This window comes from Brienomyrus brachyistius, chromosome 12 (assembly GCF_023856365.1).
Source record: "Brienomyrus brachyistius isolate T26 chromosome 12, BBRACH_0.4, whole genome shotgun sequence".
NCBI lineage: Eukaryota > Metazoa > Chordata > Actinopteri > Osteoglossiformes > Mormyridae > Brienomyrus > Brienomyrus brachyistius.
The window spans coordinates 22,434,658-22,456,662 of NC_064544.1; the positions used below are offsets into that span (position 1 = coordinate 22,434,658).

The 22,005-nt window shown below is 45.4% G+C and overlaps 1 protein-coding gene across 1 annotated transcript in view; it reads left to right on the top strand.

The window, feature by feature from the left end:
* Nucleotides 1-22,005, top strand: part of LOC125705063 (uncharacterized) — a 44,344-nt gene that overhangs the window by 12,255 nt on the left and 10,084 nt on the right. Inside the window, exons 8-12 of the mRNA XM_048971393.1 lie at nucleotides 1,666-1,779; nucleotides 2,900-3,019; nucleotides 14,246-14,353; nucleotides 15,009-15,101; nucleotides 15,735-15,815. Coding sequence (XP_048827350.1) covers nucleotides 1,666-1,779; nucleotides 2,900-3,019; nucleotides 14,246-14,353; nucleotides 15,009-15,101; nucleotides 15,735-15,815 — 516 coding nt within the window. The remainder of the gene's footprint in view (nucleotides 1-1,665; nucleotides 1,780-2,899; nucleotides 3,020-14,245; nucleotides 14,354-15,008; nucleotides 15,102-15,734; nucleotides 15,816-22,005) is intronic.

Here is a 22,005-nt window from a genome sequence, read left to right on the forward strand (position 1 = left end):
AAATCCCCATTTGTCCCGTGAGCCGAAAGTGGGTCGTCCATTGCTGTTCAAACCTGCACTATGCCTCGTACTCGCTCCAAACCCGCCCAAATTCCTGACAAAGGAGTTTTATAGCTGGAGTAGCACAATCAAGGTTAAAAGGTGAGAATGATTGAGAAAAAGGAGGGAAATTATGAAAGATTTGGTTAATTTTGACTTAAAAAAAGTAAAAATGCCTGCCACTACTCAGCTCTATTGGGCCATGCTTGTACAGGAGGTCTGAGGAGTTTGTTTACAGTGTTAAGGAGTGTCTGTGGCCTAGACTTAGCCCCACTTATGATGAAGTTTGAGCGAGCAGTATTTAGGGCGTCTGTTAGGAATAGCTGAGAGGCCAGAGGCTTCAGGAACCAGAGAAGGCCATGTAGTTCCAAAAGGTGCAAACATTTATTATCCTCTCGCAGAAGAGGGCACAAATACAAAGTATTAACAACAAAAAAATTACCCCAAACAGGCTATATCCTGGCAGCCTCTGGATCCATAACAACTTTTTCCTTTAGCACCTTCTGCGGGGTTTAAATAGATTCCAACCCCTCCCCTTGGGACAATTAATCTAACAATTATCTTCAATACATCCCACATACACAGTTCTAAAATATACCATCCAAACCACAATTTTATTCGGATTTATTCATAATACCAACAAGGACTAAAATATCAGTCTTATTGTAATATGTAAAAATTCTCCCCCCCCCCTCCCCACTTGGTTTTACCCAACAATTGTGAACACCCTTCCCCACCCAAATCACACAATTGCAATGGTACAATCCATGCACAATCTTGGTCAGCATCCATAGTGGAAGGGAAATACCCAAGATATCCGCATCCTCCCCATCACTATACTTAATTTTATAAAATGTTGGCCAATTAATATTAACATACAGTAACATAACAATATTGTCAGGTTCCAATCCGTGACAGCGTCCCTATGCTTTTGGATGTGCTTGGTGTATAGAAGCATGTGCACAGTGAGACCAGGGGTGAACCAAGGACAAGAGTGAGTCTTTAGAGGGCCTGGATCATTAAGCAGTACAGAGATAGCGTCATTATAGAAAGAAACCATAGTATCAGGAAAAGAGAGTTTATGTAAGTCAGACAGGGAAGGAGGTTACAACTGACAGAGCTGATATTGCAATAAGTGACAGAGATTTTCTTAGAAGGAGGAGTATTAGTGTGAAAACTGCATTCAATAAGCTTATGATCAGAAATACCAGAGACATAAATGTCATTCAAACCAATAGAATAGAATAGAATAACTATTGTCATTCAGAATACACACCGGTTACATATTCAGAATGAATATGTCTGAAACAGCGATGTACGCTGCTTATTGCTGCTTTAGTGTTAATATATTTTTATTTATATTCTATGTTAATTCCTCTCTGTATTCTTTTTTTCTATTTATTTTCTATTTAGATTGACTTTTCATGACACTTATTAATCTGCTTCCTAATCTGTGTGGCTCTATAGGTTAGAACTTAACCGCAGGATGATTCTGCTCTCTGATCATTACTTGCACATTACTATGGACAAAAGTGTCTGATACACAGATGAACCACTGAATGCATTTGTTTTTTCTTGTGTCTAACATTAATTACTTTTTGGCTGACTATTATTATCTTATTTCAGGTTCTTTCATTGAGTTCTCAGCAAAATATTCCCCAACTCCAGCTGAGAAAGCAACATTTAGAGGAATGTCTGGTGGAATCATATTTATTTTCATCTTTTTTGTTATATTCCGAGGTGAGTACATTTAGAAATGGATTTCAGGAATATTGGACTATATGATTATGTCTAAAGATTTATTTTCTACTTTGTATTTAAACACAGAAAGGTGTGACGATTTACATAATAAAATTTTTTATAATGCAGTATCCGTTTTGTTCATTGTTAATCTGTATCCATGGGGCAGCACAGTGGCTCAGTGGTCAGCACTGCTGCCTAACACCTCCAGGCTGCTGGTTTGAGTCCCCCTCCTCTGTGTCTGTGTGCAGTTTGCATGTGCTCCCCATGTCATGTGGGTTTGAGTCCCCCCTCCTCTGTGTCTGTGTGCAGTTTGCATGTGCTCCCCATGTCATGTGGGTTTGAGCCCCCCTCCTCTGTGTCTCTATACAGTCTGCATGTGCTCCCCATGTCTTGTGGGTTTGAGCCCCCCTCCTCTGTGTCTGTATACAGTCTGCATGTGCTCCCTATGTCTTGTGGGTTTGAGCCCCCCTCCTCTGTGCCTGTATATAGTCTGCATGTGCTCCCCATGTCATGTGGGTTTGAGCCCCCCTCCTCTGTGCCTGTATATAGTCTGCATGTGCTCCCCATGTCTTGTGGGTTTGAGCCCCCCTCCTCTGTGCCTGTATATAGTCTGCATGTGCTCCCCATGTCATTTGAGTTTTCTCCAGCTACTCAAGTTTCCTCCTGAAGCCCACAGTCTCCCTCTCAGGTTAACTGGTGCCTGTAAATTGCCCATAGCATGTGATTGTGTGTGTATGGCCTCCCATCCAAGCTGTACCTCTGCCCTCTGCTGCTTGGAAGAGGCTCCAGGCCCCCTGTGACCCTGCCCACTGCTATTCTCATTAAAGCTGTACTTGTCTAGGTCATTGGGGGGGTGGTCCTTTTTTAGCAGAGACCCCTGGCTAAGCCTGTGCATTAAAGCTCCCCTGCCCCCCAGCACCTTGGGTTACATTTTGTTACCCTATTTATATCTTCAAATGAAGTTTTTTTTTTAACCATATGGGATTTAACCCCTTATCCACCAGGTGACAGGGCTGTGCAAAGCAGCACCTTAAACACAGGACACTCAGCACATTTGTTCTATATTCTCTGTCTGAAATGAATTTTATGTTTGCTAACTGTTTTATTCTTGTTTCAGTTGTCGACTTTGTGGTTTGGACAAAATATTCCAAAGACAGAGAAAAAAGAGATAAAATACTTGCCATCATAGCAGGAATAACTGGAGTTACATTTCTGGTCATCATGGCTTCATCCATCAGTAAGTCTGTGTATTGTATAAGTTCCCATGTGTGCTATTAGCATTTTCTCCCCGTGTTTGCACTGGTTTCCTCCATGCAGGGGCGTTATTTTTTTGTGGGCGTGCAGCTTCATCGGCAACATACACTCACTGGCGACTTTATTAGGTTCACCTGTTTAACTGCTTATTGAAGAAAATATGTAATCAACCAATCATATGTCAGCAGGACATTGTATAAAATCATGCTGATACAGGTCTGGAGCTTCAGGTAATGTTCACATCAAACACTAGAATGGGGAAGAAAGCTGATTTATATGACTTTGAACATGGCATGGTTGCTGGTGACAGACATGCTGGAATGAGTACTTCAGAAACTGCTGACCTGCTGGGATTTTCACGTACAACCATCCTAGGGTTTGCAGAAAATGGGCCAAAAAAGAGAACATCCAGTGAGTGATGATCCCATGTCGGTTTTTGACAAACTTTAGTGCTGAGAAGAACCTTTTATTGGTACAAGAGGTGACTGGCAGAGTGATAATAGGCTGGCAGAGTGATAATAGGCTGGCAGAGTGATAATAGGCTGGCAGAGTGATAATAGGCTGGCAGAGTGAGCCTAAGTCAGGATCGGCTTGCAGAAGGTTGTTTTCCACAAGAAATATATAAAGACCCAATAAGGAATTTGGAGGACTTTCTTCCCATTGTTATTTATGTATGAACAGCTTGTACTCTGTCCCTGCCTGGGTGGTGGACACACCCCCCTGTAATACCCACACATCTGAAGGGGATGGGGGATTTTCTCCCTTCTGAGGTGAACAGACTGCCTCACAAACCTCAGAAGCTGTAAAGTGGCATGACTAACCATGTCTGTAATGCCCTGTATGCTGAAGCTAATTACTAAAAAGTCACTGTGAAGATTCCGTACAAAGCCACCAGCTGCAACCAAAACTCAAGCAGTGGCCATGCTTAGGGCTAATACTGTACCAAAGGAGTCACGATCAAACTATTGCTTGTCTGGATCTGATACGCATTTACCACTACAGGAACAATGGACACAAGAACATTGCAATTATTAATCCTGGAAGACCATCTTGTCACGCTAAGAACATGCAGGGTTTTGTATCTCCCTGTCCCTGACTCTCGCACTACAGTACTTGTTGAACCTCAATGAAAAGGCCATGTCGCTTCACAGAGCCTCTCATGATGGTAGAAACACCAAAGGATTTACATGAAGCTGAAGCACACGTCCACAACAAGGGTCAGTCTCTGGGCAAAGCACAAAACAGACCTTCTCATTGGTCTCGTCCTGAGTATGACGTTAATCTACATACAACCCTATAAGGAGGTCCTCCAACTTACAGGGAATAATTTAGGGGTTCATGGTAGGATTGGCACTCCAGCCACCAGAAAGAACCTCTCACTGGTCCATTCGGACTAGTGTGATGCTGAGGTGTCGCCTATCACATGACTGCACTCAGGTTCTCAACCCTGAGGTGGTTTGTCATGTGGCAATTACAGCAACGCACTGTAATCAGCTCTCATTGTTCTCCTGTATGACAGCTTGCACACCTCTGTAAATGGCTGACAGAGCAGCACAGCCAGTGTAGCCCTGTCTCTTATATTGTTGGTATACAGACCAAAGTGTATAATGTCTGGCTAAGACATTTGGCAAGAGCAGCTCCATTTGTGTCCTTTACATGGACTAAATCAAGAAAACACCCTTCAGTCTTTGCTGTTGTCTTCATATCATAAAATTACAGGCAGCTGATCCCTTGTGTTTCAGGGCCAATTCATACTAATGTCACGCTTACCGTCTGTGCACAGTGTGAGGGCTGTAAATTTCATCATCAGGTGTGTCTAGCAGACATTTTGTGTGCCAGTGCACGTCACCTGTGCATGTGCATAGAATTTCACTGGGTGTTTCCAGTATCAACAGATCATGCAAACACTGCTGGCTGCGATGGAAAAATATTGTTTGATATGTTCTGCACTATAAGAACATTGTATATATAGTGTACTTTAGTATTTTTGTGCATTTTTGTGTTTATGAAGTTTATTCATTTTGTCACATTACAGTTTAACTAAGAAGTAAACTTGAGCCATATTTCATTTTTCAAACCTCCAGACAATATACTGTGGTATACAATATTTTCAAAAGCAATGCTATTCTGGCATTTTGAGATCTTGCCGATAAAATTCATTGCGAGGGAGGGGGTCCCGGCTAATTTCAAAGTTCCCTGGTATACTGTATTACCTAAATACCAGCCAGGCCTGGTAACTTTAGAACTGTGCATAGAAGTTTACCCATTTTACTACACTATTTGTACTGCTGTACAGATGTTGCAATACATCCCTCCTCTACTGGTTTGAGGGAGTATTACTGTAATACTGGCCAAGACTGGTAACTTTAAAACAAATAGAAGTTTACCCATTTCAGTACACTGCTTGTATTTGTGTTTGTTGCAATACATCTGCCCTCTACTGGTCTGGAGGAGTATCATCGCTGTATGTATGTGACCGTCTGAATCCACAGACAAATGTAGCATGTACACAACCGTGCACGGACCATAACGGCACAAGGAAAAGTGGAGTATGAACTTTGCTTCAAGGGACACAGAGAGATACTTGGCTTTCTTCACTTCCTCACTAATATCCTTCTACTTTGTTTGATGCACAGTCTGGAGTCGTGGAAATTCATATCACTGCTGGTGTAGCAGGACATTCATGCATGTGGCAAATAAAAATCTGCATCTTGACCTCATTCATCACCAGTGTTAGGGTCAGCACTAAAAAAAAGTAATGTATTACGTATTACTCATTACTTTTTGAAAAAGTAATGGATTACTTTACTTTCCACGGGGAGTAATTAAGTACAGTAATTAGTTACACTACTCGTTGCATTACTTTGCAGTGATGCATTGCTTTATTTAATTGCCAGTCACTAATTGCTTATATCATTAAACCTTATATATACCCATATATCAGCTTCCCAGTTTTAATAAGGATGACGTTTAAAAATTCTTCATTTTATGTTCTATAATAAAGTAAAGAAAGGAAATAGAATGGTTTCAGAGGGGATGAAAACCAGTCAAAAGAGCACAGAACAAGACCCAACTGTATGTTTCATGCATTTCAAACAGGCCAGTCTATAAGCCATAAAATAAACCTATATTAATATATAATGAAAATAATAAAAGCAATTGGGTTTTCTAATGCCACATAATGAAAATGACCCCAAAATAAAATATAAATATATAAAATAGTAGGGGGACCAGGTGGTGCAGTAGTTAGCGCTGTTGTCTCACACCTCTGGGACCAGGTGTACCATAAAACAGGACCAGGACAGGGAATTCCAGGCAAGCAGGTTTATTAATGTAAGACAGAGAGAAGTCAGAAGCCGTTGCAGGGTTGTAAGCAGAAGCCGTCCGTACAAAACACCAGAAGCTGAGACGTATCCAAAAGTCGTGGTCGTAATGGGAATAGTTGAGGGTCGAAGAGCTAGGGAGTCATTCAGAAGACGCAGACGAACAGAGATGGAGAATCCGCGAGGGGCGTCACAGGGAGGGCGGAAAGGACGGAGGGCAGGCAGCAGGCGTGGGTAGTTCAGGAAGGGCCATACGGACAGAATGCAACTGTGGGAAGAACAAATGTTTAGATCGCTGAGTAGTGGCATGCCAACAATACCTCATAAGTAGGAAGTTCTACGGATTATCCCTAAGCGGGATCAGCTGCGGTTGCCGCCTCCACAAGGTGGGTGTGACACCAGGGTTTGAGTCTCTGCCATGGCTCCGTGTGTGTGGAGTTTGCATGTTCTCCCCGTGTCAGTGTGTCCAGTTGCTTATTCATCAGTAAACTAGTGGTTATATCTCTGGAAGAGTCTCTCACATCGTTTGTCAGACAGTCTATTTCTCCTTGGAGTTAACACTAGATTTCCCATCCTGAAAAGCCTCTCCACTGGCCCACTAGATGGCGCTGCTGTGTTAAATTTCAACAATACAGCGTTTATTGTAGGGAATGGTACAAGATCTCCATCTCTGACCTTGACTTCAAATATTGAATGACTTCAGCATTCAAACAGTCTATTTCATCATCAAAAGCAAAGAATTTATTTTCAATGGAACTGCTACTGGGTGCAGGTTACGTTTTGCGCCGAGCTCATTGCGAGGAAAAGCACGACACTCGGCAGTCTGCAGTGTCCTCAGGGCTGCTCTCCTGTCCTCTTCCCTTTGCCACTGCAGTTTGGCAGTGTGACAGCAGTGAGGAGAGCTTCTATGCTACCAAACACATTCACACATCTTGTCTTGACCGCCTGCAGTATAAAGATTGGATAAGGTCGGCTGTGTAAGATGCGCTTGCACTGATTTGTCGACGTCACATTCACACATTACACTGCATATTTAAAAGCAGATACGGTATATGACTAACGTGGCCTATTTTCATTATACACGTTTTATGTGGAACAGTCAAAGTAATGTGCATATCGCCAACAAACGCTGACATCAACTGATTGTATCACAAGTGAACACAGTAACTGCAATGTAATTATTGAATTTAAGAACAGTGATGTGATACACTGCTGCATTACAGACAAATGTAATATGATTACAGTAATGTATTACTTTATAAGGTGTCACACCCAACACTGTTTCTCACAAATAAAGTCGTCTGATTCTGGCTGCTTGCAGAGAGGCACTGGGGACACATTTTGCTTCGTTTTTGCCAGGTCCAGGTCTGCATGCAGTGTGTCATCATATCTGCTGGCCAATGCTGTGATTTCTCTAAAGTCTCAGCTGAGCTAAAGTGCTGGTTATTTCTGCTAATCTAAGGACAGCTTTGTATCGGTTTCCTCTTTCCTTTGTTTTGTGTCCAATCTGTCTGTCTCTCTGTTGTGACAGTTACTAATAAATAAAGGGGCAGCTTATGTTCATCCCACTTTTTGCAGTTACCATGGTGCATTTGTTGAGCACTGTGCCTTGCAAAGCCTCTTCCAATCTCTGAATCCAGCAGTCGATAATATGGATTCTTAACTTGCAGCTGACCACCCAAGCAAAAGGCTGAATCCTCCTTATATCCCAGCCAGTGGCATTTCTGATGCCACTCTTTGCTGCATGTGGTAGGTCGGCCACTGCCAAGGTTAAGGTCCCCTCATGGTTTTCCAATGAGAATGACTGAGGAAGTTACTCGGCAAAGCAGCCATGCAAAGCAAAACAACGCAACACAGCAGTGCACAGCAAAGCAAATCAGAACAAGTTCCTGCAAAGAGAAAAATAAAAATTATACTCCATAATAATGATAGATAAAATATACACTGAGGATTGAAGATTTTCTGTATTCAGCTGTATGGGTTACATTAAAATAATGTTACAAAATATTAAAATAATACTATGCTTGCTCATATTCTTTTATCATGCAGTCCCTTCAGGATTCCGAGATTTTGTGATATTTGAGATCAAAATGACATTTTTTGTTGGCGTTTTCTTCAAATTTGAGAAGAATTTTGCGATTTTAGTCTACATTTATCTCTGTTTAACTGAATTTCAATGTGAATTTCATGAAATTCTGTTTTATTTATTTATTTTCCCCACCCGATTTTCTCAACGCATGTCCTACAGTTTTATGGTATGCTACTAGCCTACATTATAAACTCAATCTGGTCATCCAGCAGTCGCAAAATATAATTTTAATGCTGATCAAGGACAAAAAAAGATTTAACTTGCTGATAGTGAGGTGGAGCCAGTGAAGAGGCTTTTCAGGCTGGCCAATCTACCCAAACAGCAGAAGGTGTCTGTGCCAGATATTGGATAGAATTTGGTGCAGATCCGCAAAACGGGTCTTTCTTTCCAACGGCCCAATACCGGTACGGATTTGGATTAGGGATCAGGAACAGACCCTGGCCAGTACTGGCCCAATACAGTTATTAATGCTGCCATATATGGTGTGGATCTGGCCCAGATCCATGACTCAAACTTTACATCTGGGGCTCATCTGGCCCTGGTCTGTGATACATTTTTTCCGCTACGCCAGGGCCAAACAAGCCCAAAGAAATCCCCACACATTTCTCATCTTCAAAGCACTTTATTGTATTTTTTCATCCATTTATAAATTTCAGTTTCATTAAGAGAACATATAACATATTTTATTTATTACAAAAACTCCAGTCATATGAAAAATGTAAAAAATATACCAAAAACATTGTGACAAGCTTGCGTGGAATAAATTAATTGAATATCATTTGTATTTTTTTTAAATAGTGTGCTCTTAAAGGAGACCGCATTGATGGGTAAATATGCCACCCCTCCATCTTTGGCCCCATTAAGCATCATCCTACAACATGCAGCTTCCTTGTTTGCCTCCAAAGAGTGTTTTGGCAGAGCTTCCTACTTCCACTTGAATATGGCGTCTCTTATTGTAACTGTCCCTCCCCAGTCGCTCTCTGGGAATCACTAAATCGATCTCCTTGTTCAGAATTAATTTAAACACCATAAATACAGTGTCACGATCGCTCGCGGAGGTAACGGCAGTGAGCAGCGATCGTGCGGGTAAGGAGCAGGCAAGCAAGCGGGATACGGGGAAAACGGGGGTTTATTTGGAGGACAACGAGGTGCAGGGAACATCAGATGCTGACTTACATCAATGACGGACACTGGACTCGGGTAAGACACTGACTGAAATACACAGGACTGATTGAAAATAAACGGAACCAGCTGGGTACGAGTCGGGAAACACACGTGGGTAAGCAGGGGGCGTGGCACACAGGAGGAGCGGACGAGCTGGGCGTGACAGAACCCCCCCCCAAAGGCGCGCTTCACCGGGCGCGCCCGGGAGGAGGCGAAGGACGGGACGAGACCGGGGAACCAAAACCTGAAAAACAAGAACCAAAACCATCAAGGGACAGGGAACAAGACAGACAGGCAAAACTGACACAGAGGCAGAAGCCAGGACAAGACACGACACAGGACAGGAAAGGCAGAGAGACAGATCAGGAAGGGAGAAACAGAGGGAACAGGAGGAACAAAAGGAGCAGGAGTGACGGGAGGGAACGACGGGAAACCAGGAGCGGAGTGGGGCAGAACAAAGGGACCAAGAACAGAGGACAGCGGGACAGAGGCAGGAGGAGGGACAAACACCGGCGGGACTGGGGCAGGAGAGAAGGGAGAGAAGGCGGGGGAACCAAGGGGAGCCCGTGGGAGCCCCAGCGGGCGACGGGCGGCAGCCGGAGGGGCCGCAGACGGCCGGGAGGCCGGAGCCAGAGGGGACCACGGAGGGGCAGAGGAGACAGGGCGAGGGACCCACGGAGGGGCCAGGGAGGGAGCAGGAGGGAGCACCAGGGAAGGGGACGAGGGAGTTGGAAGGGGCCAGGGCGAAGGCAAGGCGAGGGGGGGAGCCGCAGCAGGCGGCGACGTCCTCCGACGGGCCGAAGGTGGGGGCCCCGCAGGCGACCGAGGAGCCGCCGTCGGGAAACCCCCAGGCGACCGACCAGGCACCGAAGGGGGGAGCGAGGCAGGGCGACGAGGCACCGGAGAGGGACCCGCAGGCGACAGCCGACCCGGAGGGCCAGGACCCGCAGGCGCCAACCGAGCCCCAGCGCAGGCGAGGCAGGGCGAGCCAGGGGGCAGGGCGGGCGGGACCCCAGCCCTGCGTCTGTGTCCCCTCCCTTTACGGGACACAGACATGATGACCCCAGGTCGGGGTCGATGGCGCCAGGGCGAGGGCAGAGGAGTCACTGGGGGAGAAGGGACAGGAGCTGGAGCTGCTGCAGGCGGAGGGGGCGCCTCTGGAGCGCGGTCAGGAACTGGAGCGCGGTCAGGAACTGGAGGCTGTGGGGGCGCCTGCCCGGGAGCTGCAGGCTGCTGCAGTGGGGGCGCCTGCCCGGGAGCTGCAGGCTGCTGCAGTGGGGGCGCCTGCCCGGGAGCTGCAGGCTGCTGCAGTGGGGGCGCCTGCCCGGGAGCTGCAGGCTGCTGCAGTGGGGGCGCCTGCCCGGGAGCTGCAGGCAGGGGGAGCTGCACAGGCGATAGCTGCGCAGGCGGCTGCGAAGGCGGCTGCACGGGAGCGGGGTCCGCGGGTGACGGTGTCGGCTGCCGCTGCTCAGAAGCTGAAGCCGGTGCTCTCCGGAGCTTGATCAGCCTCCTAAGGTCCTCAGCCATTCTCTCCAGGTCGGAATACGGGGAGTCAGGAGAGAAGGCGGCGAAGTCCTGCCCCAGCTGTGCGGCGAGTCTTTCCCCCTCCAGGGGGGCCTGTGGGGCCGGTTCTCCCATCACCCTCCAATAAAGCCCCTGGAGGGTGAAGTATCGGTCAGCTAGGACCGCGGGTGAAATCTCCGGGGCCCCTTTAAGAAAGTTGGGGACTCGCGGGATGGCTTCCCGCACCGCTCTGGCCCCCCCATTGGCCAGCTGCTCGGGCCGGTTATCGCACCGCTTGGGGGGCGGTAGCTGTTCCGCAGGGAGGGGCTCTGGGTCTGGGAAGACGAAGGGCTCGTCCTCTTCATCCTCGCTCGGAGCCCAGAGCCTCGCCAGGGAGCAGGGTCCCAGACCGTACGGTCCCAGGTCGGGACCCAGGACGAGCTCCTCCTCCTGAGGGAGCCAAGGGCTGGAGAGCGAGCAGGCGCCCAGACAGATCGGCTCTTCTGGGAGCTTCTTCCTCCTTCTCTGCTTCTTCTTATGGTCCGTCATTCTGTCACGATCGCTCGCGGAGGTAACGGCAGCGAGCAGCGATCGTGCGGGTAAGGAGCAGGCAAGCAAGCGGGATACGGGGAAAACGGGGGTTTATTTGGAGGACAACGAGGTGCAGGGAACATCAGACGCTGACTTACATCAATGACGGACACTGGACTCGGGTAAGACACTAACTGAAATACACAGGACTGATTGAAAATAAACGGAACCAGCTGGGTACGAGTCGGGAAACACACGTGGGTAAGCAGGGGGCGTGGCACACAGGAGGAGCGGACGAGCTGGGCGTGACATACAGAAAAAAAATCTATCACTAGCAATGATAATTATATGATCATTTTATGCACTGTCACTTGAGAAATATTGTGAAACAGGCTAAACAGTGTAGAACAGGGGTCCCCAAACTACGGCCCGCAGGCCGATTGTGGCCCGCCCCCACATTTGAACCGGCCCTCTGAACATTGCCAGCGACATAGTTTATAATTTTAAAATGTAATTTTAAATATACCTGTCTGTATTTGATAATAAAGGTTGGCTTTAAAACTAAAATTTCCCTTAGTTATTAACGTAGCCTAATTCATTTTAAAAATCACATACCAACAGAATGGTACATTCTAGTAATGTGCCACTGCGATCGAACAGATGATGTACGAGCTGAAAGAGAAGACAAAATGGTGAAACGGTCGGGAAAGAGGAAGGTTTATTCAGAATGCAGGATATTTAACCAAAAGTGGACAAGTGATTATTTTTTTGTTCAGTGCAAAGAAGTGGCAGTTTGTCTCATCTGTCAAGAAACAGTGTCTGTGTTCAAAGAATACAATCTGCACCGACACTATGAAACCCGCCACAGAGAAAAGCATGCAAGCTTGCAAGACCAAATTAGAGCAAAGTGTCGAAGCTAAAAAGTGCACTATTAGCTCAGCAGATTACGTTTTTACGCCAAATCCAGTTGAACCAGTCATCCGTTCCAGCTAGCCTTCAGGTAGCTAAACTGATTGCAAGCAGCGGTCGGCCATTCAGTGACGGTGAATTCGTCAAGAAATGTATGAATGCTGTTGTGCCCCAATAAAAAAAGACATCTTAAATACGGTAGGTCTGCACGCAACTACAATCACCAGATGAATTGAAGAAATGGGGAATAATGTATATGCCCAGCTGCAGGAGAAAGTTAAAGAATTAGAATTTTTTGCATTAGCACTGGATGAGAGCAATGACGTACAGGACACGGCACAGCTGCTAATTTTTCTTTGTGGGAAGCGAAGTGTGCGAGGAGCTGGCAGCCCTACAAGTCTAAAAGGCACTACGACAGGGGAGGAAATTTTTGGTAAAGTGTGCCAAACGATGGGAGAGCTGGGTCTAGACTGGTCTAAGCTGGCCGGCATCACTACCGATGGAGCTCCTAGTATGGTTGGCGAAAAATCCGTGGAAGCGCTGGAAATGCTGAAGGCGGAGTTTGACGTGCAATTCCGTGAGCTACTGTACATGTCAAACGCCTTTTCCAGAATCCCTCCGCTGCCGACAGTGATGAAGCCTTGCTTCTTATCAGTTTGAATTGGCTGAGTTACAGAACTGTGATGTTCTGAAAGACGCATTTCAGCCCAACGGTCTCATTGAATTCTATGCTACCCTCCCAAACAAGACATACCCAAACATCAAGAAGCATGCAATGACGATGTCCACACTTTTTGGCATCACGTATATCTGTGAGCAAACCTTTTCATGTATGAAACTGATGAAAACTGATGAGCTCAAGACTCACTGATGAGCATTTGAGGCTGGCTGTGACAGGACTGGAACCTGACATTGGACATCTCACCAGCCAGAAGCAAGCCCACAGTTCACACTAATTAATATGCATATGCAAAATCAATTATTTGATTTTGAATATCACTGAAAAGTAATGATCATTTGTCTGTATGGTGCATAACAAAATAATACACTTTTCTAGCATTAGGAGGCATAATAAATTTAAATTAAAATCATAAAAAAATCTCCACAATAATAGTGTAATTTTCACAAAAAGAAAAAAGTTTGGGGACCCTTGATCTAGAATCTAAATCTAAAACCCTGAGGGGCCCCGAACCCCTTCAGTCTCTATCAGCATGACGCCTCTGCCTGCAGGTGCTCTGGTCCCCCCACTACACACACACACACAAAACATGCATTTAGGTAAAATGGGGTCTAAAATGGCCCATTGTGTGCGAGTGGATGTGCTCTGTGATGGACTGACACCCCACTAGGCTGTACCCTGCTCTGGGCTTTTTAGGGATAGTCTCACCATGGGACTCTACTTGAGAAGTGGTTATGGATGGATGGATGGATGGATAATGTATATTTTAATTTAGTTTCTTGTGGCTGCTAGGATTGTTTAATTATTTTTTCACAATTAATATGTACATTTAGGGATGTGTGATCAAATGTCCAATTCAAACTGATATGTGTTTCATACCACAATGTTCAATAAGGGATTCAAACCCAGAACTTCCAGTTGGCCTGTGTTGGACCAGTGAACATATCTGTGTTTGTACTCTGTCTGACATATATTTCATGGTGATTGACTCTATTATTACTTTTTTTTTAGTTGCTGTCGGTGGTTATCTGGCAAAATACTCAGCTCTAGCTTGGAAAGAACAACTTGCAACATTTTCCACTTTATTAATGTTGCCAGTCATCATGGTTTTATTCCCATGTAAGTATGTTTTCAGGTTTTGTAAAGTATGTATTTAAAATGTTTGTTTTAGACTTTGGAATATCAGGAACACTGAGGCAGAACTTGGTATACAGGTATTTATTGTCATGCTTCGCGGAGGCATGGAACGGGAGCAGGAGTCGCAGGATCGGGGAACGAGGGATTTACAGTATTAGGAAAGTCACACTGAACATGAGGGAAAAGCAGACTGTAACGTCAGTGACGGGACTAGGGAAACATACTCAAACGCGGACTGAAATGCATATGATTAATTAAAAACGCAAAGCAGCTGATCACATAGGGATTCCACACGAGGTTAACGAGGGGGCGTGGCACACAGGGGGATTGGATGAGCAGGGCATGAAATTTATTTGCTACATTGTAGTGAATTAGACACACAAACGTTAAACTGGAGCATTGAAATTATGTTGATATTTATAAGTGTGTTTTCCGTAATTAAAATCTACACAATTAGGGTGTTATTGATACAATACCCAACTGAAACATCCTTTCATAACCAATTTAAATCTGCTGGGGGATTCAAACTCAGAAACTAGATGACAGTGCTCTGCAGGGATTTAAACACAGGACCACTGAATACATCTGTCTTTTCACTCTGTGTCTGGTGTCTGAAACGCATCTTCCCTTATTTCAGTTGGCCTCGGTCTGTTTCGAATAATACGCTCCCGAAGGTTGGGAAGAACAGGACGACTTAGAGACATTTTTGTAATCATGGGTTATTTCCTGTGTAAGTATACTTATGTGTATTTATTTGTTCACATTAACATTTATGTCCATTGGCATAATACAAATTCTGACCGGAGTGCGGTTTAGAGCTGTTTCATTTTCCGTGGCACACAGGGCCAGAGGGCAGCACTGCTGTTTCTTAACTCCAGGGCTGGGGGTTCGAGTCCCACCTCTGCTCTTTGTGTGGAGTTTGTAGGTTCTGGTGTTTAACAATTTACATTTGTACCCTGGGCACCTGAAATTTTACCCAGTAGGATGTTACTGTGTGGACCTGATGTAAGGTGACATGTATGGTGTACGGGCTGGGGGGGGACACCTGGCTGCCATGTGGGATGGTCCGGGATCCCCCCCCTGCCGACACTTGCTGGTCCCCACCAACATCACGCCACTGGGTTCCAAGGGACCCTCTGACTCGTCAGGGCATTAGATTCCTTGGCCTGTGTTTTGGCCCCCGCTGACTCCGGATCATGGGCCTTACTGTGCATGACCTCACAGTGCGGTCGGGCCCTGGGGATGACAGGATTAATCTCAGGGGAAGAAAAGCCCAAGGACACTTTGTTATTGAATATTATGTTATATCTGTATAGACTGATGAGAGGATGAGGATGTCTGACGTGATCTGTTTGCCTTACAGATGATCCTGTACTGTTTAACATGCTGTTCCTTGTTATTTATTCCCAACTGTTTGCCTGGGTTAATAACACATTTAAATTAGGTGAGTCTCCCTGCATTTTCATACTTATTATATGTGTAAATGGAGGTGGGTGTTTCTGATACATTTAATAACTTCTGCTGTGTGGAGGCTCAGTGTGTCACTACTGGGAGTAAGGGGGGGGGGGGCAGAAAAGGAGGCAGAGATCCAGAGGTGAGGAAGGAGGAGAACAGGGTTTAATAAGGTAAAATCAGGGTATGGGACAGGAACAGCAGGGACAGGGCAACTGGGACACAGCAGAACCAGGTGCAAACACAGAGAGCAAGGACTAGCACAGGTAGGGAAACACAGGCTAGAAGTTTACAGTCTAAATGAGGACTGCTGGGGAGCTGGGGCTTAAACAGGCAGAGGGGAAAGGAGGGAACTAGAGGCTGGTGCACTGATAGGAACCGGTGGAACTGGTATGGTGAGCTCTGAGTGGTGCAGGGAGGAGAGATTGTGAGTGCTGTCTGCTGGTTCCCAGAGGTGTTCTGATACAGTGGGCAGTATTGTGTGCTTCACAATGAGGGTTTGATTCCTGGTTCTGTGTATGTGGGTCTGAGCCCTGATTGGCCTAATCCCATTAATTCTGAGTTATGTGTGGGCCTGAACAGCAGGGAGATGGATGGATAAAACACATCTGTGTTCACAGTGAAAAGTGAGGTTATGACACTGTTGCATTTACTCGTCTTTGTCAGTGTGAGGGTTGAGGGTCACGCAGGTTTGGGCAGAATACTATGAATAAGCACATAGTCTGAATGCTGAATACACAGTCCTGAATGTATTCAGTATTGTATTCTGGTAGATACTCAAAATGTACCTTATTCAAAATACCCTTAGTGTAGCAGGGTAGTCAGCGGCGGAGTAAATAAAAAAGGCCCCAAAGGTTTCCCACAAAAATTAAGCGTTTTATTTTTCAATTTTTTTTTTCACTTGCAAACCATGCAGGCAACAACAGTGTAATAGCAATAACCAAGAAGCCCAAACAAAAACTGAGCAAAACAAAAACAAACAGGCATAAGTCTGCCAGCTATGTCTTACTGGACTCTGTTCAAACTAGCCATCACACACCTGCAACCACACGTTACCTCCATCACCAAACCCCCCCCCCCTCAAACTGATCCTTGGAGCCCAATACAGCCTAAAGAAAGCTGTAGGCCTGCCCACCAATTAACTAAATAACAACACTGTTATTCCAAAATAGTAAATCAAACAAACAAATACAAAATAAACAATAACACACAACCAACTTTGATCACCAAATGCCCCATATGCACCTAAAAATACATTTTAGGTAATAACAATTAAAACACCCCTTTCTAACTAGCTTCATCCACCAACTTCCCACAAAACCCCTCTATTTCACTAATGCGGTTCAGTCCCTCGGTTTCTTCATGTAAACCCGGAAGTTTGGGAAGTTTGAACGGTGGTAAGTAAACTGTATTCAATTACAGTATTACAAGTTTTATCAATAAATAAAAATTATTTTAACAGCCAGTGTGTTTATTTACAACTATTGCTACTAGATATAAAATAACACAGATGAGAGGAACAATGACAATGAATATGAAATGAGTATTTTAGCCAAAGCTAAACACACAAACATTGCTAAGTTAAAATGCTGGTAGGCCTTTCCCTGCATCTCAACTAACGAATTGGTCCAATGTAAATTACATGCATGTCTGAGCTCTTCCAAGCTGTAAAGTGCTCAGAGCAATCTCAAACCACAATAGCTGGAAGGATAGCGAAGATCAGTACATTTGCTTTAATTGCAGGACTTATGGTCAGTTTTAGTAAATGGTGCCGAAGCCAGGAGTACAGTTGGAGTCCAAGAAAGCTAATGAAATAATGGGTAGTGGGGCAGGGGACGGCTTAAGGGGTAATCAAAAGAAGCACAGTGTCTCATTAGTGAGGGACAGAAGGAAAGCGGGGGGAGCAGATGGCCTGGGGATATCAGAGCTTCAGGATCATGCTTTTGGGGACTGCTTGACTGTGGAAGTTGTTATCACTCGAGTCAAATCCAACTGTCTTTTAAATACTGGCTCAGAAGTTACTAGAATCACTGAGACATATTATTGAACATATTACGAGGGAGCAGAGCCACCCCTCACAATGGCCAGGTGGATCATATTGACAGCAGTCGTGAAAATGCTTTTGATATCCCTGTAGTAGGGTGTGTGCAAATGGTCATTGAGTTGTTGGGTAGGGTGCTTCCCAGGAAATGTGTGTTTGTCATAAAGGATGTCAAATCTGGTGATAGAACAGAGAAGATTCCTGGTATTATTGGCATGAATGACATTGGGGAGTTGCAGGATGTTTCCTTTGGTGCTGAAGGGATCAACAGGATGTGCCCCCAGGGCAGCTGCAGCCAAGTTGAAGTGGATAATGGGTCAGGTAGAAAAGAGAGCACATTTAGCTGGTCCTGATGGAAAGATAGGGTGTTAAGGTTGCGGGGAGACATCCTGTTACCATTCCTCCATGTAGTGAAAGAGTAATCTGGGGGCGATGCCAAATACCCGAGATCAAGTGTCTGGTGTTGGTAGTGAACTCTGGGGGGACTACCCTTCTGAAGGGATTGTTAGTTGCTGGAGAAGCACAAGGATGTATGTACAAGCTATCATTGTAAGGAAAAAGGATGGCAGTATTTGTTTTTGCTGCAACTACAGAAAACTGAACCAAGTGATCTGTAAGAATGCCTACCCTCTTCCTCATGTGGAGGAATTTCTTGATGCCTTAGGAAAAGCCAGGCTCTTTTCCACCTTGGACTTGAATGCTGGTTATTTCCAGGTGGCTGTAAGTGAGCAGGATAGTCCAAAAACAGCAGTGATTACATCCTTTGACCTGTATGAAGGGACTCATATGCCTTTTGGGCTTTGTAATGCCCCTGCCACGTTTCAGAGATTAATTGAGGTGGTACTGGGTGATCTTGATTTCGACATTCTCCTCATTTACTTGGGTGATATCATAATCTTCTCTGAGGACTTCAAGAGCCACTATATTTAGTTTCCAGTTGTTAGAAGCAACATGGCCTTAAGCTGAAGCCCAGGGGAATAGAAGTTGAACGGGAGAAGGCGAGTGCGCTGGAGACCTGGCCCGTGCCAAAAAGTTCAAAAGAGATTAGGCAAGTCTTACGATTCATGAGCTATTACTGTCATTTTGTGCTAGGCTTTGCTCAGATTTCCAAACCCCTCCATGCTTTGGTAGAGAAGGGGAATGAAAGAGACTCTTCCCAACCACTCTTTTGGAGTGATGACGGCCAGGCTGCCTTTGACCTCCTTAGAGAGCATGCAGTGTAATTGCCTATCCCGATTTAAGTGTGCCTTTCATCTTGACAACCGATGGGAGCCTTTGAGGCCTTGGAACTGTACTTAGTCAGAGGCAGGGAGGTGTGGAAAGGGTTATTGCATTCGCTAGTTGGGGCCTGAGTGGTGCCGAAAGGAATGACAAAAACTATAGTGTCTTTAATCTCTGCCTATTTCTTCTGCATTCAGCCTGTCAACTACGAGTATCAAATGCTGTCTAATACATCCCAGACCTTGACATGTGCAGTTTTCACATGGGGGTAGTCATAATTAGAGATGGGCTGATCCAACTTTATATTAATCCCAAAGGTGTTCTGTTGGGTTGAGGTCAGGGCCAGTCAAGTTTCTCCACACCAGACTTGCTCATCCATGAACAGGACGGAGCCATCCCCAAAATGTTCCCACAAAGTTCTTGCAAACTCATTTCTAGACAGAGAAGCGAGATTCGTCACTCCAGAGAACACGTCTCCACTGCTCTAGAGTCCAATGGCAACGTGCTTTACACCACTGCATCCGATGCTTTGCATTGCACTTGGCGATGTAAGACTTGGATGCAGCTGCTTTGGTCATGGAGACCCATTCCATGAAGTTCTCTATGCCTTGTTCTTGAGCTAATCTGAAGGCCAAACGAAGTTTGGAGGTCTGTAGTTGTTGACTCTGCAGAAAATTGGCAACTTCTGCACACTGTGCATCTCAGCATGCATTGTCCCATCTCTCCAGTTGACCGTGGAATATTTAGTAGCAAGGAAATATCACAAATTGACTTATTGCACAGGTTGCATCCTATCACAGTACCACAGTTAAATTTGAATATCTTCCACGTGAGGATATGCAGGATTCGAATGCTTAAAATGCCCCACAGTTTTTCTCCCACAGGCAACAGTGTGGCACTAGCAGCCCCTCTTGTATCACAGGCTGTAGTGAGTGAGGAAAACAGTTCAAGCTAGTTTCATATTACTTGCGTTGTCTTGCACACTTGTGTGCACTTTGTTTAGTGGATTTTGTCACTAAATGCTACTCCCACCTCTCAAAACTTTGAACATTGGTTTTATAAAGGTTGCAAATTGCTCAACTAAGTGCTGTTAAAAGTGTACAATATTTTCAGACCGTCACCCTCTTATCTGCTGTTTTAACGCTTCTCTTGCTGCAAAGGATATTTACATGATGTCTCAGCAGACAGAAGTATCTGCGCTTACACCCATCTGAGAAAACAGAAAATCAGAAAAACTGAGTACCAGCGTTAGCGTTCAGTTTTAATGCTGCAAAACACACATCTAAATTGGTAAAGAGCTGTCATGTAAGTGATTGAACAAATCAATTTGAGAAAAGTAGGAGCTAACTTTGTGAAATAAATAAGTAAGGATCGGTCACATGTGGACGATACTAGTTCCATTGAATAGGTCAGGATCGATGCTAGTACCAATCTGAATATCGGACCGGTGCACCTCTAGTGATAGTATCTTGGCTCATCAGTATATTAATATATAATAATACTATTTAGGGGCGGCATGGTGGTGCAGTGGTTAGCACTGTCGCCTCATACCTCTGGGACCCGGGTTCGAGTCTCCACCTGGGTTACATGTGTGTGGAGTTTGCATGTTCCCCCCACAGTCCAAAAACATGCTGAGGCTAATTGGACTTGCTAAATAGCCCGTAGGTGTGAATTGGTGTGTGAGTGTGCCTTGTGATGGGCTGGCCCCCCATCCTGGGTTGTTCCCTGCCTCATGCCCATTGCTTCCGGGATAGGCTCCGGACCCCCCACGACCCAGTAGGATAAGCAGTTTGGAAAATGGATGGATAGATGGATAAAACTATTTATTCATTTTCTTAATATTCCAATATCCTGTTTGCATGCTTTTTTATGTGTACTTTTTAATTTGTTTGCACCACATTTAGTTCTTTTCACTGCTTAGTGTCTTTTTGCTTTGTCTGTTTTGCACTATATGTATGTCCGTCTGTGCTCTTTGCACTTGCTGCCGTTTGCGCAAAGATTTCCCCTTGAGATCAGTAAAGTTTACTGTATATTAATCTTATCTTTTGATGCAGACAGTTTTTTTCTAGCTGCTGCACACTGAAATTTTTTAAAGAAAAATATTCAGCTTAAATTTCATAAAGAGGTACGCGGGACTGTGCCCAGGTGGGCCCACCACCCGCAAGGGGAATGTCAGGGGTTGGGTGCATTGTGGATCGGGTGGCGGCAAAGGGACGCCATGGCGGACCGAACTCTGGCTGACAAAACTGGCTTTCGGGACATGGAATATCACCTCTCTGGTGGGGAAGGAACCTGAAATTGTGCGTGAAATTGAGAAATACTGACTCGATGTAGTCGGGCTCACCTCAACGCATAGCATGGGTTCTGGAACCAATCTCCTGGAGAGGGGCCGGGTGCTCTTTTCTTCTGGAGTTGTAGCGGGTGAGCAGGTGGCCCCACAGCTCGGTGCATTAACAACGGAGTTGTTTACCCTGGTGAACAAAAAGGCTGTCTCCCTGCGCCTTCGTTTTGGGGCGAGGTCTCTGACTGTCATCTGCACTTATGCGCCGAATGACAGTTCGGAGTACCCGGCCGTCTTGGATTCCCTCAGTGGTTCCTGGTTAGCACACCATGAGGAGATTCCAAGGCACGACAGAATGACAGAACTCGAAACCAAGACACCTAGACTCACAGAGGAAGAATACCTCAACCTAATCGATGGGGTGATCTATTTGCTCACACAGTCCGAGGTCAAAAAGGACCCCGCGGCTGGAGCCCTTCTACTCGGTCGAAGGAGATCCTGAAGCAGATCTCCCTGCCTAATAACTTGCACCTCGTGGAGGAGGTGTGAGCCAACTTACGGCACTTAAGGGGAGGGGTGGCAGAAGCCATGATATGGAAGATGCATTTGGACTGTGGGCTGCCTCAAGTCACAGCTGTA